Source organism: Euprymna scolopes, chromosome 20, assembly GCF_053919585.1.
Source record: "Euprymna scolopes isolate OS-2025 chromosome 20, ASM5391958v1, whole genome shotgun sequence".
NCBI classification, from domain to species: Eukaryota; Metazoa; Mollusca; class Cephalopoda; order Sepiida; family Sepiolidae; genus Euprymna; species Euprymna scolopes.
The window spans coordinates 89,637,858-89,658,571 of NC_136501.1; the positions used below are offsets into that span (position 1 = coordinate 89,637,858).

The following is a 20,714-nucleotide window of genomic DNA, read 5'->3' on the forward strand; positions in this document are numbered from 1 at the left end:
GAGGATTTATTTGTGCTTATAAGTAATGCATCAAAATATATAAATATATAAAAAAAAATGACTTACCAAAATGTTTAAAGATCTTATATCAACAGCCCATTCACAGAACTGATCCGGATAGAGAGGTGACTAACTGTATGTTACAGCTGGTCTGGACAAATAAGAGTACCTATTTACTATGCCTCCCCACGGGACAGAGTTAGACACCAGGGTCGTTTTTTAACGTGGAGAAAAGGTACAAAAATAAAAATTGTCTCAGTCGTGAAGGATTTCTCCTCCACCGAAAGAGAACAAGAAATAGAAGTGCAGCATCTGAAGAACAGATACTACACTTTGATCTTAACGTAAACAAATAAGAGTAGTGAACAAATTATATTATCAGTGTGATAGCTAAACTGAAAAGAACAAAAGAGGAAGTAAACTTCCAAGTCAGAACTTTTATAGTGTTAAACACGTGGCTAAATCAACCAATGAGTAACTGTTCTAATATCATGTGATCTTAGACTCCAACACATGTAAAGGTCCTGGATATGACCTTAAACTATATCCAGTAGTGAGGCCCCAGCTTGTGGGCTTTGGGGAGTGTGGAGCCACCCTTTAATTACCATTGCTCCCAGGTCCACTCTGACCTGGAATGGTAGTACCTGTTAGGGTCCCAACTATGGGTTAAATAGAAACCGACGTGAAAACAACAAATATATTCTATCAAAAAATTTTTTCTTCAAAATCTTTGGATTCGGCATTAAATAACCCAAAAAGGGTTGATATGCCGTAAAACAAAAACAACCAACCAACCAACGCATGTAAAATAGATGTTAAACAAAATAGAATGATGAAAGAATGAATGAGAGTTAATAGATGTAGAACAACTAACTTTATTTTTGTTGTATCAAATCAGTTTTTTTTATAGGAAATTATTGTTTTATTTTGAACTTATATTCACCCCAAACAAGGTACATAAGACAGAAGAGGCTGCTGTGAATTAAGTATCTGATTAATAGAGGCATTCTAAGTAGGGAGTTGTGCAATGTCACGGTTGTTCAGAATACACTGAAATTGCTTCCTAGTGATATAGTCGAGGGAAACAGGAAGCAGGGAGGGAATTCTTAAGGTAAGCAGTTTGAGGAAAGAAACTATTAGAATAGAAAGCTTTCTGACATAGTAAAGGGATGGGATTTAGTTGATTCTCGAGTTAATTGGAAGTATTTATGCTGTGGTAGGCGACACAAATGCGGCAAGTTTGTTGGATTACAATTTACTGGAAATGGCTTCATTTATATTGTATAGTATCAAGCGTTACTTGTATAAAATGCTAAATATATCCAACAAATAAAAGTAGATCAAGATATTTTTTTCTTTTCACTAATGAGTCACCGCTTATCAAGGCCTAAAGGCAACTTGAGGATAAAAAGTACAAAGACTGCCAGCTAGACAATGAAAACCACCATGAGAGGATTGGAAACTATGGGTGAAATGATTAAATTTAATTATTTAGTTGAACAGTTTCATAAGATTTTGTCAACATTGGACTTGAAAATGATCATGTTGTAGTCAGTTAGAAAGCAGTCCCATGGTATTTTGTTCCACAGGTGGTAAGTTCTGGAAAGGAAACTGTTCATGGAAACTCAGTTTGATTTTAGTTATAGAGAGAGAAAAGAAAATTCATTGCTGTGGTTATAGCTAGACAAGTTCTTGCTATGAATGTTTTATAGAGGGATGTAGAAATTTGAGCTCAGTCGAGCACCTACTATGAAAATAACGATGGATAGAGAGAGGCTAGCAATGTCTTTTCTATGAGAAAGGGACTGTAGAGAAGAGATCATGCCCCACTATATTGCAAAGTCGATTTTATACCCTGTTAAGGCAAAAAAAGGTGATCCGAGTAGCACCTTTCGAGATGTGGCAACAGCACTTCATCAAAGGATTATCTGACTTTCATACAAGTACAGACTTGCGTCAGAATTGAAGTCAAAGGAAACAATTATTTATTGATTAAGAGAAATTGTTTTGGTTAACGTTAAAATTAATGTTTTGCTATGTTTCAGATGCAAAAAATTCATATTTTAACCTTATTCTATGTAAACTTGTGTCTGAATAGATTTGTATAAAGTTCTTTTATTCATTTATTCCAAGTTTCATTGAAATGGATTGAATGGTTTAAAATTCACTAAAAATTGATTTGAATTTTATTGAAAATAGTTTTAATGGTTTAAAACTCATTGCAAATGATTTTAATGGTTTGAATTTCATTGAAAATAATTTTAATGGTTTAAAACTCATTGAAAATAATTTTAATGGTTTGAATTTCATTGAAAATGAATTGAATGGCTTAAAATTCATTGTTTTATTTTATTGAAAGTAGATTGGATGGTTTAAATTATGCATTTTTTTGTTGAGCTATGATAGTTTTCTTAAATTTAGTATTAATTTAAGAAAACTATCATAGCTCAACAAAAAAAGTGAAATGATTTTTTTACTTTGAACTTATAAAAAATTACCTATTGATCATTTTTTCATAAACAAAGACAATATAACTTTTCAAATTTCAGGTTTTGTATGTTAGCTTTATTTTTCAGCTTATGGACAACAACTTAATTTGAAAATAATGTATAAAGTTTTAGCTTGGTTCTAAACTTAAGTAGCTGTTTCTAAATCTCTAGTGCTATCAATTAACTGATCATCAATTATATTTTCTAAAAATATATTTTATCTAATGAGAGGGTGACATAATTTGGTTGAAACTTTGTGTGTAACGTATATATATATATATATATATATATATATATATATATATATATATTGAGAGAGAGAGATAGAGAGAGAGACAGAGAGAGAATTTATATGCGGCTATTAACAATGCAGAAATAAGCTGGGTAGATTATATAAAGAAGACTGAAAACAAAATGAAGGTAAAAGTAAAAATAAGCTTCTTTGTTTTGTTTTAATTTAATTATTTATTTATTTTATATAAATCTTACTTACATTCAGTGCCACTTCATTCACTGGAGATGTACATATGGAAGCTGTATATCACGATATTTCAGAAAAAGATTTCCTCCTCAGGTGTTATTATTTCATTCAAATTTTGTAGCTATAACAATTGTGCCTGTAATGTTAGAGAATAATGTTGGCAACAAATGCACATTGTAAGATAGACGTATCTATTTGAATTGATGTGTTGACTCATTTTGAATTTTTTTTATTATTTATATTAATTGTGGCTATTTACTTTACTTGCACCCAAATCCCGACATAAGGACAGATATGGAACATAGACAAGCTTATCTTGCAAAAACAATTATAATCATGTCATTTATAGATTTTTCCCCTTTAACAATGCGAAAATATACTGGATTAATAGAAGGAATAAAAGTGAGATGAAAATAAAAGTAAAAAAAAAAAAAAAATAAGCCGCCATTATTGTTGTATAAATAGTGGCACTTCAGGAGAGGATATTTTCTTTAAATGTTGTGCTATACGGGCTTCACACGTACATCTCTAGTAAACATAACAATAAAAGCAAATAAGATTTCTAATAACAAAATATGAAAAAAAAAATAAACAAAAATAAATAAAACAGATAAATTAATTTTCACTCTTTCAAATCTTTAGTACATTCAGAGCAATGTAGTATTTGCATATTAGATAAAATCCTCAACAGTTTCTTTCAGCTAATCAGAAGTGAAAATATATTCGGTGCTGAAATTCAGCATAAACAAACACAGTGTTTTTATGCCTCTTTTCTGTTCTCAATGAAAATTGCTCCAGACAAGGTATAAAGCCACTTGATGTAAGGAGTAAAAAAAAAAAAAAAAAAATTCATGTTTAAAAATCAGTCAGCGATAAGTGTAAAAGGGATAGATTCTTACCCAGAAAACAGCAATTTTCCCCACCTTATTAGAAACATCACTCATGGAATGTGAGGACTAGAAGACCAAATAAGAAAAGCAAAACTTATGAGACTGCTAAAAGTAAAATCAAAATCTACATTCTACTCTCTTTGAAGAGACAGCACAAGTGTGTATGCTATAATCATGCCTATTCCCTTTGGGGAGAGGCGAAGGGATTCTTCAAAAGCAACAAGACTTTCATAAATCACTAAACACAACGACCAGTAAAGTACACACACGTGTCAGTCAATGAATGCACATATACACAAGCTTGTAGGTAGATACACTCTCTCATAAGATGCACCCTACTAGATGAACACATGCACAGATAAGTCACGCACACTGAGACACTAGCAAGACAAAGGCATGCTAATACACACACACGTGCGCACACACAAACACACATCTCCATGCTTATTTATTTACAAACATATAAAAGTGCTGAAACAAACATGTGTACTCAATTTCTCTAATTTACTCTGAAAAATCTATTTCACTCATGAACGTTCTTTGGATACTTTAGTTGGGAGTTAAACTAAAAAGGATAAAAGAGGCTGGAGCTTGGTAGACATCGTGGGGCCTTTTAGATTAAAGACTCTTTTTGGACCTTGTCTAAGAGGAAGAAACTAGTTGTTGATGCACTAGTCCAGATATGGCAACAATACTCCACGCATAGGCCAATGGTGATTTTGTAGTTTTGTAGGAATATAGAATGCTGGCCAGTGAGAGCAGATTTTGTCTATTTTGAATCCAATATTATTATATGCCACCAAAAAAAAAAAAAAAAAAACGCTTCACTATCTTATTTCCAATCTTTCTCCTATCTTCCTCAGAATATTTTTGCATTGTTAAAAGCCATGTATATATTGTTTATAAATATCTTTTACCTATTTCTGAGAAAATCCTCTTAAGGTATCATTTTTTTAAATACATATTACTTAGATTATTTCTCTGGTGTCATAAAAAGTAATCACAGAAACTAATATATCTTTGTATTATTTGGATCATTCGGAATATTGTTCTCATCTTGAGTGTTATTCTCACAATGTCTCAGTCAATGTAACCTCCAACTTTCTTCTCGTGTCGAACTTTGGAATCTTTACAGGATTTTGAATGGCAACCTCCATTTAATCAATGAGGGAAACTTACTTTTATTCCGTCAGTGATGACCGGATAAAAAGTGCTAAGTAATTAACAGTTCTAACAGTCTTCCAGAGGTTGAAGGTTCAATCTTCAGTACGGGCGATACTAAAAATGCAATTACAAATTACTTTAGATTTCTATCGACTCGTGGCTGATGGAATGAGAGTATGTTACCCCCATGGATTAAATAAAAGTTTCATTCGAAATTCCAAAAATTTCAACAAGGCACACCTAAAGAATGGTAGCAGTCACATCGGCCGGAACGGTGTGAGAATATAATCCAAGATTAAAGCAGTAGTCTGAATAATCCAAATACAAAATAAAAATTATTTTCACTTTCGCCTTCATCTCGTTTTCTGTCCTCTTTCTATTATATCGCCATATTTCTACATTGTTAAAAGACCTATATACGAGAACCTGTCTATGGATATCTCTTACCTATTTCTTAGAAAATCCTTTAAAAGTATCATTTTAGTAATACTTATTACGGTAAATGATGAGATCCGTCCTAAACAGAATGTGGTAAAAATAGTTTTATGTTATTTTCTTTTGTTGTTGTTGTTGTTGTTAAGATTATTACATGATAAAGAAGTATCCCGAATTAAAATCTATTACACATGAAGTTTGAAGAAAAACTTGTTTAAAATTAGTCAATTGCTGACATAAGCGAAGTTTTTATGAGATGGCTTCATATTGAAACCGGAAGTAGGTTAAAAGTCAGATTAATTTTATGTTATTTGAAATGAAGTAAGCACTTTCATTAATGGAAAGAAATTTTAATAATTCCCAGAATAGTATTTAAGAATGATTACTGCTGCTAAAATGCGTTTAGGAGGTGTTTTTTTTTTTAAAAAAAGGTTGTGAAACAAATATTTTTATAAATACATTTAATTTTTAATAAATTATTTTTTATAATTCAATACAAGACTTTACTTCGTTTTATTGCACATTAATTACGTTCCAGATTTTTGCATTGCTCATGATTTTTTTTTGTATCACTCAAAACAAAAAAGTGTTAAAACGTACTATTTTTCTTCCTATTACTGCATAATATTAAACTGAGTTTATATATATATATATATACAATAGTGACAAAAAGATGGTCTGCACTCGTTATTTTTTTCAAAAACTGTAAATTTAAGCTAAATTTAATGTAACCATTTAAAAAAGTTTACCTCATTTGATTCGCTTTTTATTTCTCTATAATTTTACCTGTTCATATCTGACGTTTAATGGAAGTATCCTAATGTTCATGTCAATTCAAAAAATTAACTTCAAATCGAGAAGGTAAAAAAGAATCTCCACAGCAACAAATTAGCTTAAAACCAGCTTAAAATATCCACAAAGAGGCAACAAATAATCTCTAATCGTAATCGTTGTTGTTCCAGATTATACAACGTAACGTTTAGTCCATATACCTCGATTTTCTCTTAGTGATCGTCAGGAGCTCATTAATCTCCACCTTTCTGGTTTATCTAATCGAGAAATCGACCGCAGATTGAAATGTGATGAGAAAACAGTATAAATGACTGTACAAAAGCACCAAAACACTGGCAGTGTTCATGATGCCTCTAAATCTGGTCGTCCCAGAGTTACTTTATACAGAGAAGACAATGCTATCAAGATTCACAGCCTCAGAAACAGATCTGAAAGGGCCTCCCAAATTCAAATACAGTGCAATCTTGTTAAAAAGTGCTCTCTTTCTACAGTTAAGAATAGATTGAAGGAATTTAATTTGCGAGGCTGTGTTGCAGAACGCAAGCCAATGATTTCTGTAAAGAACAGACAGCCCTGTTTGGACTTCGTCAGATGCAATGAAAATCATTACTCTTCATATTAGTTGAAAGTGATTTTTAGCAATGAAAGCAAGTTCAATAGGCTAGGCAGTGATGGTAGGCAGTACATTTGTCAAAAGAAGGATGAAGAATTTAACCTTAGGTGCACAGTTTCAATGCTGCAAGGTGGTGGAGGTTCAGTTTTAGTGTGGGGCGTTAATATTGCCAATGGTTCAGGGACTATGGTTTGCTTGCAAGGAATTAATTCGAACAAGTACATTAATATGTTTACTGAGCATTTTCTACCCTACTTTGGCTGAGATTTGGATGATAATCTCATCTTTATGCAGGATAATGCTCCCATTCATACAGCCGGCAATGTCAAGAAGTTCCTTGAAGAGCATGATATTCCGTGTTTGGATTCGTTCGCCTACACAATCTCCAGACCTCAATCCTATCGAAAACGTATGGCATTACATCAAGTAACAGCTATGCAATGATAAAATTTCAAATCTAAAAGAACTTTGGACGAAAATTAAAGAGAAGTGGGATGCCCTTTCATCAGAGTATTGCCGCAGACTAATTCAAGGAATGCCCAAAAGATTGCAGGCTGTCAAATTGCAGAAAGACTATGCTACTAAATATTAACTAGTTTATTGTGCTCCTGTTATATTTATGTTGCATTAATGTTCTAAAGTTACATTTAAATAACAATTTTCCATTGGGTGGAGTTTCCTTTTGCCTTCTATATTTGAAGTTAATTTTTTAAATTGACATGAACACTAGGATACTTCAATTAAACGTCAAATATAAACAGGTAAAATAGAGGAATAAGAGGCGAATCAAATGAGGTATAGGTTGTTTAAACAGGTATATTCAATTTAGTTTAAATTTGCGGTTTTTGAAAACATGACAAGTACAGACTTTTTTTTGGGCGCCACTGTATATAACTTATCGCCTATATATAATTTCATCCAAATTTTCAAAGAAACTGTTTAGGACAGTGATCTCATCATTTGCCCATGGAGTCATGATTGTTTTTGTTTCGCTCAAGACAAAAAGAAAGTATTAAAAAGTTCTTTTGTTTTTTATTACTATGTAATATTGAATTAATTTTAACTCCAAAACATTCATCATATCATAATCTTAAAATATATAAATATATAGCCTATATACTATTTTTACCTGAATTTTCAAAGAAACTAGTTAGGACGGTCATCTCATCATTTACTTTAATTATTTAGGTTATTTTACTGATTTCATATATATATATATATATATATATATATATATATATATATATATATATATATATATAATATCAATGACGTTTTCCCATGTCAAATAAAATGATTCTGTTTACGTTTATCATGTTGCATGTTAGCATCAACTTAACAAATTTACTGTAAAATTTCTTTTCAGCTCCACCTGGCCCTGAAATTCAAAAGGGGGATAGTTTTGAAAGTGAAGATACGTTTGAAGAATGTATAGAGCCAGTTATTTCTGATGATACTGATGATTTTGAAGAGTGTATACAAGATGTAGAATCTAAAGTAACCACAGAACAGCATATTGATAAGGATGTAGTAATTCATAAAGTAGGTTATTCTCTTAAGGGGGTAGATTCGACTCAGTTTAAATCAGAAATTGTTATGTCGCCAGAATTAGAAAAACAGGAAATACATTTTGCAGTTTCACCAGAAACAGTAGTGCAGGAAGAAATCTGTATGTCAGAAAGAAGTGAGGAAATTCCTTATACTGATACAATTACTTTAGAAGTCGATAAACAAAAAGAAGAGATAGTCAAGATGGAGTTTTCTACGGATGTCTTAGCAGATTCCAGTTTCAAGAATGTTTTGATGCTGGAGCCAACAAATATTATGGTTGCTATAGATGAAGTCGATGCCGCCACAAAAGAAAAGGCACAAATTTATCTTGCAGAAGAAGGAAAAGAAATAATAGACGAAGAAAGTTCTTCAGATTTCAAGATTGGATCCGATATAATAGAGGCACAGATTTCTGAGAATTTAGCTGTTGAAAAATCAGAAATAATGAAGCAAAAAGAAGTCTGTTCTGAACAAATCCCAGAAAGTCTGAATGAAGAATATTCCATTGATTTATCGAGGGAGGCATCTCCTCTTGAAGTTGCATTGGAAATTATTAAACCTACTGATGAGCATCATAAGTTTGTGGAACAAGAAACTCAAAAGGTTGATCAAATACCGGAAGAGTTAGCTGAAGAAAATATAGATTTGTTCCCTAGGGAACCGTCTCCAATTGAACCTACACCTGAAGTTGTTGAATCTAAAGGTGTAGAGCAATATGGAGTCATGGAGAAAGGTATTCAAAAGGTTGACATGTTACCAGAGGATCTGGAGGCAGAACATACAGATTTGTTCCCAAGGGAACCGTCTCCAATTGAGTCTACACCTGAAGTTGTTGAGTCTAAGGGTGTAGAGCAATATGGAGTAATGGAAAAAGGAATTCAAAAAGTGGATCAAGTCCCAGAAGAGCTTGAAGCAGAAATGACAGACGTATTTAAGAAGGAACCTTCACCAATTGAGCCTGCACCGGAAGTTGTCAAACCTGAAGACACTGAACAGCATAGTGTTACTGAGAAAGGCGTTCAGAAGGTTGATCAAGTTCCAGAGGAGCTTGAAGCAGAAAATACAGACTTGTTCCCTAGGGAACCATCTCCAATTGAGCCTACACCTGAAGTGGTCAAACACGAAGACACTGAACAGCATGGAGTTACTGAGAAAGGTGTTCAGAAGGTTGATCAGGTTCCAGAGGAGCTTGAAGCAGAAAATACCGAATTGTTTCCCAGGGAACCGTCTCCAATTGAGCCTACACCTGAAGTGGTAAAACATGAAGACACAGAACAGCATGGAGTTACTGAGAAAGGTGTTCAGAAGGTTGATCAAGTTCCAGAGGAGCTTGAAGCAGAAAATACCGAATTGTTCCCCAGGGAACCATCACCTATTGAACCCACACCTGAAGTTGTCAAACATGAAGATACAGAACAGCATGATGTTACCGAGAAAGGTGTTCAGAAGGTTGATCAAGTTCCAGAAGAGCTTGAAGCAGAAAATACAGACTTGTTCCCCAGAGAACCATCTCCAATTGAGCCTACACCTGAACTGGTCCAACATGAAGATACTGAACAGCATGGTGTTACAGAGAAAGGCATTCAGAAGGTTGATCAGGTTCCAGAAGAGCTTGAAGCAGAAAATACAGACTTGTTCCCCAGAGAACCGTCTCCAATTGAACCTACACCTGAACTGGTCCAACATGAAGATACCGAACAGCATGGTGTTACTGAGAAAGGCATTCAGAAAGTTGATCAAGTTCCAGAGGAGCTTGAAGCAGAAAATACAGACTTGTTCCCTAGGGAACCATCTCCAATTGAGCCTACACCTGAAGTTGTCAAACATGAAGATACCGAACAGCATGGTGTTACAGAGAAAGGTATTCAGAAGGTTGATCAAGTTCCAGAGGAACTTGAAGCAGAAAATACAGACTTATTTCCCAGGGAACCGTCTCCAATTGAGCCTACACCTGAAGTTGTCCAACATGAAGATACCGAACAGCATGGTGTTACAGAGAAAGGTGTTCAGAAGGTTGATCAGGTTCCAGAGGAGCTTGAAGCAGAAAATACAGACTTGTTCCCCAGAGAACCGTCTCCAATTGAGCCTACACCTGAAGTTGTCAAACATGAAGATACCGAACAGCATGGTGTTACTGAGAAAGGCATTCAGAAGGTTGATCAGGTTCCAGAGGAGCTTGAAGCAGAAAATACCGAATTGTTCCCCAGGGAACCATCACCTATTGAGCCTACACCTGAAGTTGTCAAACATGAAGATACAGAACAGCATGATGTTACTGAGAAAGGTGTTCAGAAGGTTGATCAGGTTCCAGAGGAGCTTGAAGCAGAAAATACCGAATTGTTCCCCAGAGAACCGTCTCCAATTGAGCCTACACCTGAACTGGTCCAACATGAAGATACCGAACAGCATGGTGTTACAGAGAAAGGCATTCAGAAGGTTGATCAGGTTCCAGAGGAGCTTGAAGCAGAAAATACAGACTTGTTCCCTAGGGAACCATCACCTATTGAGCCTACACCTGAAGTGGTCAAACATAAAGATACAAAACAGCATGGTGTTACTGAGAAAGGCATTCAGAAGGTTGATCAGGTTCCAGAGGAGCTTGAAGCAGAAAATACAGACTTGTTCCCTAGGGAACCATCACCTATTGAGCCTACACCTGAAGTGGTCAAACATGAAGATACAGAACAGCATGGTGTTACTGAGAAAGGTGTTCAGAAAGTTGATCAAGTTCCAGAGGAGCTTGAAGCAGAAAATACAGACTTGTTCCCTAGGGAACCATCTCCAATTGAGCCTACACCTGAAGTAGTTAAGCATGAAGATACCGAACAGCATGATGTTACTGAGAAAGGTGTTCAGAAAGTTGATCAAATCCCAGAAGAGCTTGAAGCAGAAAATACAGACTTGTTTCCCAGGGAACCATCTCCAATTGAGCCCACACCTGAAGTGGTCAAATCTGAAGACACTGAACAACATGGAGTTACTGAGAAAGGTGTTCAGAAAGTTGATCAGGTTCCAGAGGAGCTTGAAGCAGAAAATACAGATTTGTTCCCTAGAGAGCCATCTCCAATTGAGCCCACACCTGAAGTTGTTCCATCTGAAGATATTGAGCGACATGGTATTACTGATAAGGAAGTTCAGAAGGTGGATCAAATACCTGAAGATCTTAAGGCAGAAAGTACAGAATTGGTTCAGAGAGAACCATCTCCAACTGAACCTATACGTGATATTACTAAGTCGGAAGACACTGAGCATCATGATGTAACTGAGAAAGGCGTTCAAAAAGTCGATCAGATTCCAGAAATTCTTAAAGAAGAAGACACAGAGTTGTTTCCACGAGAAACTTCACCAATTGAGCCAGCAACTGATGTTGTTCAATCTCTGTGCACTGAACAGATCGATTCATCTGAACAACAAGAAATAAATGTTGACCATGTCTCTGAAGATATGATCTTAGAAATTCTCGCTGTTGTTCCACGAGAAGAATCTCCTACCAAGCCTTCTGAAGAATTTGATCAATCAGAAAGTGTCAAAGAACATATATCAGTTGATATAACCGAGATAAAGGTTGATGCAATTGCGGGCGATGTTGAATCGGAGACTTTGCAGACGGTCATTAAAGAACTTAACCCTATTACTCCTATGTCGGAAATTGTGAAATCACCAAGCACAGAAATACTTGCTATCAGTCAAGGGTCTATTTGTACTGAAGAACTACCAGAAACAACCGAGATGGATAGATTGTTAATTGTTCCAAAAGAACATTCTCCTGGTTTAGCAGAACTTGTAATTGATGATTCTTCAGAAATTGTAATTGCAGCTGTTGAAGAAACGACAATTAAAATGGCACCAGAGGAAATTGAAGAATTTGAAGATGCATATGAAGCATCCAGTGAAAGTTCTGAGGATTTTGCAGAATGTGAAGTATACGTTGATGTTCAGAAAGTTGAAAGAGGTATTTCAGTCTCCGAAGTTCAAAAACATGATATCACCTTAGCGGAACATGTACCAGTCGTTATGGAAATTGAAGAGCAATTTAAGAGCGAATTAAACATCCAGCCAGAAAGAAGAGTAAAAAGCAACATTGACATTAATGTAAATGAGGTTACACATCATGATATTGCAATTGTGGAACCAACCAGGAAAACTGAACAAATCCAAATAGTAAGTGCAGAATCTGTACAAAAGGTTTCTGAAAAAGTCCAATTGGATATCTGTTTAGAGAAGAAAGAAACTAAAGTAACAGAAGTGGCAGCAAAGAAAACTTACAAACAAACGGCAGAGGTAGCACCAAAGACTAAGCTGGAAGAAGTTCATTTAGAGATCGAACCAAGCAAAGAAATCGAAATCACAAAGAAAGAGACAGTTGTTAAAGAAATTGTAACAAAAGAAGAAAAACCCGTTGAAGAAACTTCTGTATTTAGGGAAGGACTTGAAATTGCTCCCAAACCAGTTTTTGAGGAAGTTCATTTTGAGATAAAACCGCAACCAGAAATTTCAGTTACAAGGAAGGAGAAGATCGTTGAAGAAGTTATAAGTAAAGAAGAAGAAACATATGCTGAACAAACTCCTGTATTTAAAGAAGGAGTTAAAATAACGCCTAAAAAAGTATTTAAAGAAGTTCATTTTGAGATTGAACCAGAAAAGGAAATTGAAATTACTAAGAAAGAGAAAGTCGTCCAGGAAATTGTAACGAAGGAAGAAGAAAAACCTGTTGAAGAAACTGTTATATTTAGGGAAGCGGTTGAAATTGCCCCCAAGCCAGTTTTTGAAGAAGTTCACTTTCAGATTGCTCCTGAAAAAGAAATTGAAATTACTAAGAAAGATAAAGTTGTCCAGGAAATTGTAACAAAAGAAGAAAAATCCGTTGAAGAAACTGCTGTATTCAGGGAGGGACTGGAAATTGCCCCCAAACCAGTTTTTGAGGAAGTTCATTTTGAAATTGCTCCTCAAAAGGAAATTGAAATTACTAAGAAAGAAAAAGTCATTAAAGAAATTGTAACAAAAGAAGAAGAAAAACCCGTTGAAGAAACTGCTATGTTCAGGGAGGGACTTGAAATTGCCCCCAAACCGGTTTTTGAGGAAGTTCATTTTGAAATTGCTCCTCAAAAAGAAATTGAAATTACTAAGAAAGAGAAAGTTATTCAAGAAATTGTAACAAAAGAAGAAGAAAAACCTGTTGAAGAAACTGCTGTATTCAGGGAGGGACTTGAAATTGCCCCCAAACCAGTTTTTGAAGAAGTTCACTTTCAGATTGCTCCTGAAAAAGAAATTGAAATTACTAAGAAAGAGAAAGTCGTTAAAACAATTGTAACGAAAGAAGAAGCTGGTGTTCCTACCACAGGTCTCTTTAAGGAAGGAATAAGTTTTGATACAAAACCAACTTTTGAAGAAGTACAGCTTGATTTAAGTTTGGATGCAATACTCACTGAAAATATTACTCGAGAAGTAGTGTCTATTGAGGAAATTACTGACAGAGATGTTTCAGTCTCATCTTCTCAAGCATACACAGTTACTGAAAGTGATGTTAAAGAAGTTGAAAGTGAAGTCGTTAAAAGTCCAGACGTTTTTGAAATAAAACAAAGAGAAACAATATCAATTGAAACTATTGATAAACTTCCACTGGAAAAACCCACGAAAGAGCCTGAACCAGCAACATTTGAGAAAGAAATCAAATTTACTCGTAAACCTCCTATTGAAGGTGTTCAGTTAGATATTTCTGTTAGTGAGCCAAGTATTACAGTTGTTAAGAAAGAGGTTGTTACTGAAAGCCAATCAATTGTCGTTAGTGAGGAGGTACTTAGTGCTGATAAACCTAGAGAAATCCAGGAGAAACTTCCGGTCGTGGAAGTATCTACAAAATATAAGGAAACAATAAGGTTAAACATAGTAAAAGATTTTAACGATATATGCACCTGGGCGGGTGACAGGTTTACTCTTGAGATCGTATTTGATGCATATCCTGCACCTCGAATTTCATGGTTCTTCGAGGATGAGCCAATTGAATCCACTGAAGAATTCAAGATTGTCATTGAAGAAACGAGAACAATGATTATTGTGAAACAAGCAATCCTGGAAGATGAGGGTGAATACAGGGTCAAGATTGAGAATGAAGCTGGCTCTCTTATATCAACTGCATATGTAACAGTTCTGCGTAAGTAACAAAAAGGAAAACTATAAATATAAAATCGGGCTTTTCTAATATATATTAGCAGCTTTGTCTTAATGTTAACTCTGAAAGAATGTGCTGTTGCCCAGACAAAAAAGAACTTCCTACCAGAATTCCATTGTGCTTTGCTAATGCTGTTTTCTTGCTTGTATGATTTGGCTCTGTTAGATTATTATTTAAAATATTTACTATTAATTTAGATAATTAATTAATATAAATATATTGTACTTGATTTCAACAGAATATTTAGCCTTTTATTCTTTTAAATATTCAGGTTTTCATGGTACTATTCTGTTGATATCTCAATACGAAACATCTTAAGAACAAATCATACCCTAAATTATTCTAAGAAAATGGTTTGTTCTGAGACAACATAAAAATTCAATCGTTGTTTTTCCTCTTTTATTTTGCTGATGTATTGCGGCTTGCTTTTCTCACTGTTATAATATTGATGATAAATGTGTAGTAAGTGGTACGCATATTTTTTTAAGTAATACTAGTTAATATTTATATTTGATGTAGAATTCTAAATGCCTTCATCCTTGTGATTAAAAATACCAATACTTCGAAAACAAAAAATGTATGTAATTTTAGATTCTAAATTATAAAGATATTATTTCTTTATTTTCTTATTTCGTTGATTGTTATAGTTTTTAATTTTACAAATGCTTAAATAATGTATTGATAGATTTGTATTATCATGTGAACTTCAGGGCCTTAATGTTGTCAGAATTGAATATTAAATAATATATTTTTTACAAATCATTGTAGTTATTATTTCCGATTTAAATAAATAGGAACTTAGTTTCAATAAACAGTTACATACTTTAAATATATAGTTATATAGTTACAAATATTTATCTAATTTCAATAAACAGTTTCATAGTTTCAATAAACAGAAACCTAGTTTCAATATTTAATTACCTAATTTCAATAAATAGTTACCTAATTTCAATAAACAGTTACATAGCTTTAATTAAGTACCCTGTTTCAATAAACAGTTACTTACTTTCAAAATTAGGTACTTAGTTTCAATATGAAATTACCCAGTTTAAATAATTTCATTACGCATTAGCTGGATGCCCGGCATTGCCTGGTCGTACAGTATGCTTAAATATTATATTTTAATTTATGCAGATTGTGTATGTATTACTAGAGAATCAATCCTTTATTCAATATTATATATTACGCGGAATAATTTGCCTGGTCGACTAATTTGCAAAAAATAAATAAATAAATAAATAAATAAATTTTAATAATAATAATAATGTCATTCATCAAATTCCATCTGTGTTTACAATATCTCGTCAGCTGATATTTGGGCTTGACGATGAATGCCCTGGAAAAGTCACTTCTGATTAATGTTTAGTTTTAAAATATGCAAACAAAGAAATGATTTGTGGCAATTTTAAATGGTACTTTTCTTTTACCATAAATTGAACTCATTAATAAGAAAAAATTAAAATAAAATAATGAGCTACTCATTCGATCTGTAGTCGAATGCTCTACCACCGAGCTATATATACAGATGTTGATAAATCTGTTTTGTTTTTTTTTTCTAAGAAGAAATGATTTGCTGAGATGTTATTATCTCTTTTGGCTGGTGTAACGTAAAATATTACCCTGTAAAAATTCTTCGTTATGTAAAAGAAAGACATATAAATTATAGCTTTGTGTGAAATTTGCAAAAGATAGGTTCAATCGTTTCGGAACCTATGAGGAAAAATCTCACGTACACATAAAGTGACTTTTATATAATAGTAGAGATAGAAGTATCTAGTTCCAATAAACAGTTACATAGTTTAAATAATCAGTTACATTATTTAAATAATAAGTTACATAGTTTAAATAAGTTACATAGTTTAAATAATCAGTTACATTATTTCAATAATAAGTTACATAGCTTAAATAATCAGTTACATAGTTTAAATAATCAGTTACATTATTTAAACAATAAGTTACATAGTATAAATAATCAGTTACATAGTATAAATAATCAGTTACATAGTATAAATAATCAGTTATATTGTTTAAATGAACAGTTACATAATTTAAATAATCAGTTATATCGTTTAAATGAACCATTACATAGTTTCAATAATCAGTTACATAGTTTCAATGAACAATTACAGTTTCAATGAACAATTACATTGTTAAAATAATCAGTTACTTAGTTAGAATCATCAGTTATATATTTGAAATAATCATTTACATAGTTTAAACAATCAGTTATATAGTTTCAATGAACAATTACATAGTTTAAATAATTAGTTACAATGTTAAAATAATCAGTCATATATTTTAAATAATCAGTTATATAGTTTCAATCAACAATTACATAGTTTAAATTATCAGTTATATCGTTCAAATGAACAATAACATAGTTTAAATAATCAGTTACATAGTATAAATAATCAGTTATATAGTTTCAATCAACAATTACATAGCTTAAATTATCAGTTATATAGTTTCAATGAACAATTACATAGTTTAAATAATCAGTTACGTGGTATACATAATCAGTTACATAGTATAAATAACCAGTTACATAGTTTAAATAACCAGTTATATAGTTTAAATAATCAGTTACATAGTTTCAATGAACAATTACACAGATTAAATAATCAGTTACATAGTTTAAATAATCAATTACATTGTTTCAATATATAGGTTCTTTTTTTTTCAATAAATAGTTACCTAGTTTAAATTGTTAAGTACTTAGTTTTCATAAACAGTTATACAGTTTGAATAAATGAGTACCGAGTTTCAATAAACAGTTATTTAATTTTTAAATATAAATACGTAGTTTCAATGGACAATTATCTAGTTTCAATAAGCGGATACCTAGTTTTCATAAACAGTTATACAGCTTCAATAAACAGTTACCTTGTTTAGAAAATCTAATATCTAATTGATATAAAGGTCCTCTATGGTATAATGGTTTGTTTTTTTATGAATGTTAACTTCATCTCGTAAAACTATAACCATACAATGACAAATAACAAAAAGCTTGTCTCAAATCTTTCTTCTTTCCTATTTCTTTGTGAACTTACCCACTTTGTTATTGTATTTCTCGGCCTGACTTCCTGCTGTTAATTCCTTCCTGCTCATCATTTCTATCTCGTCTTCATGTACAGATGTAGACGCATGGTTGTATGTATGTTTGAAAAACTGTGCCATTAAAAAAATAAGTTGAAACATTGCTTTAAATGTTACTTTATATTAAATCTAAGAAAAAAAAAGACATTGTTAGAAATTGAAGAGCAAAACATTTCTCAACCGATTAGATCATAATCATACTTTAGATTATTTTATCATTTTTAACATTTTTGTCGGCATTTATTTAGTTTTACCCCAATATTAAAAACTGCATGTAAAAAGAAAATAAACAAAATGGTACAGCAATTTTATTACGTACTTACCTGTAAGGTTTAAAAAGGGCAATACGCCAAAAATTACACAAATCCATCAAGTATTTTTTTTAAACAGAAAAAATATTTTAATGACGAAATGTCTCGTCTGCTATTTTCTGCATACATAAAGTTCAAAGGATAAGGAACATAATTGAACACGGTCATAATAAAAATTATAGATAGAAATCGTTTACCTATCAAATTTGATTTTATTTCATGAAAACAAAAATACTGGATGAATTAGTGCAAATTGTGGTATACAGCTTTTTTCAAAAAATTATCATTAACCTTATAGGTACATACATAATAAAGGTTTTGTACAATTATAATTTTTTTAATATTGGGGTAAAACTGGATAGCGCTTTTTTCTTCTTTCTACAAATTATATATATAAAATACAGAGCTGTATATAGCCGGCAGTACTCCAAACTCTTTTTACCTGGATTTTTAATTTTGCTAATTGACTCACACCCTTGCCTTTTCTCTTAATGTTTACGATTTTTTGCTATATCAAGGGGAAACAACTCGGTTCAAAAATACAATTCTTATTTTACCTCGCTTGAAAATTCGTTATGACTACACGGCGTTACCTGGGAGTTCTTTTATCTTCAGTTGTGCTTCGTTTTTATTTTAACAGATTACCTTTTTAAAATAAGATTCTTAAAGTTAAATTTAATTATTAATGTATATGCATGGTCATTAAATTATTAATTGAACCATATAAAACTAGAACAATATTTTTATAAATGTAAAGAAATGAACATAATAGTATAAAAATGATTAGATAAATATTTAAAAAAATGTAACCTTTATTTTTATTTTCATAATCCACAGAGTAGACATAATGAGTATTTGGCATTAGTTCAAAGCCGATTACTTTTATTAAAAACATAATTTCTAATATTTTCTGCTTCAAATAACAAATATGTACATACATTCATCATAGTTACTAACTCTCTCATGCAAATACTAAGTAGCATATTTTTCCCACAAAATATCACAAATATTTCGTTTGCATCAGCTATAAGGTGGTGTAGATGGATTAACATAATGAGATACTGTACGAACACTACTCAAGGAGCTGTTATAAACTGGTCTAGACTGATATAACTAATCAATGTTTCATTTTAATAGTTTTTCTCATTTATTACTTTGAAAGTTCATGTTTTATCACAGGTAAATGCGGAATATTATTCTCAGCTATTGGCATACAATGTGTGCATGGTAGGAGGGTGACAGTGGCCCAGGCCAACCAAATTAATAGCGGTAGTGTGTGGGGAAGGAGGTCAATAATTTTCAAGCGATCTTCCATTTGTTGTACTATTTCTCAGTTCTAGGACTTATATTTGATTCTTTGGGGCAGATAACCAAGGAGTTAAACCCGAGCATGACCAGACCTTTGCATACCACTGTTCACAGCATACATATATGTCATTATTTTTAGATGTTGATATGTCATTCTCAACCAGTAGCATGTAGATGTGGAGGAAGCGACAGAATAGTGGCCCTGAGCAACGAAATTGGGGGTAGGGAGCAGTCAATCATTTTCAAACTATCTTCCTTTCTCATAATATGTCTTAGTACTAGGACTCGTACTAGAGTCTTTAGGGCATACAATCAAGGAGTTACCTCTGCACATTCTTAGCATACATATACATCATTATTTTTAGATGCAATGTCAAATGTCTTCATTTATTTCCAAGAAAATATGCTTACTACTATTAGTACAAATGTTATTTTTCAGCTGCTGTGCATAAAATGTTATACATGTGCACTGACATATTGCAGTGCTAATGTATTAATACTATGCAATCATTTACCATTGCTTGCCTGTTCGTTTGATGCTCATGATTCGCACAGTTGCACCAAATGTCTCTGCACTCTCTTAATAATGATTTCTTTTTTCCAAGTAATTTAAACAGGAGACAGATTTGTCCAAACTAGTTCTACCTAGCCGGCGTTGTCCAGGATGAAGTAAAGTAACTTTTATTTTTATTTGGGTGCGTGCATATATATATACTAAAAGGATTGTAACATGATCGTTTACCAGGGAAAGTAACTTGGGTTGTCCGTGCCATGGGGGCGTCTCTAGAATATTTTGTTACATCCTGGTCGCAGATACCTCGGAAGTATAAACGATAAAACATTACCCGTTCCAGGATGGGTAAAATTAATTCCCCAAACAAAACAGTTTTGCATCTCCTTGTGAAGATTATAATCAAGATATAACGATATTAAACTTGTGTCTAGAAACCCTTATCCATTACATGATTTTGATTCTAGAAAAATGTCTAACATTTAAGGCTTAAGTTTAAGGGGTCTTAAGAAATTGAAATCTAGGGAATCTTACTCAATTGGTGTCTAATGACGATGGATCAAATTCAATACAAATCTGATACATTTAAAATTTCAAATCAGAGGTTGTGTTCTCCAACTTTCTTAAAATATTTAAAAAAAAAAAAAACTGTATTTATTAATTGATTTCAAATATCTATTGTTAAAATTTCACAAAAATCAGAGATCTCTGAATTTTCACAAAGGGCCTCTACCTCTTTTTCTTTATCCCCTTTGCATACAACAAAAACTAAATATAGCCTAAATTACCCATCCTTGCACCTAGCAACTATGTTCCAAAATTATGTTAATTATTTTAGAAGTGAATCCTGTACATGCAAATATATAAACATATAAACGTACTTAACGTTATAAAGATGTAGATA

The 20,714-nt window shown here is 32.6% G+C and overlaps 1 protein-coding gene across 12 annotated transcripts in view; it reads left to right on the forward strand.

Annotated features, from left to right (window-relative positions):
- Nucleotides 1–20,714, forward strand: part of LOC145241637 (titin-like) — a 698,616-nt gene that overhangs the window by 227,733 nt on the left and 450,169 nt on the right. For all 12 annotated transcript variants that reach the window (XM_080104717.1, XM_080104725.1, XM_080104729.1 and 9 more), the window contains one exon: nucleotides 8,231–14,566. In XM_080104717.1, coding sequence (XP_079960843.1) covers nucleotides 8,231–14,566 — 6,336 coding nt within the window. The remainder of the gene's footprint in view (nucleotides 1–8,230; nucleotides 14,567–20,714) is intronic.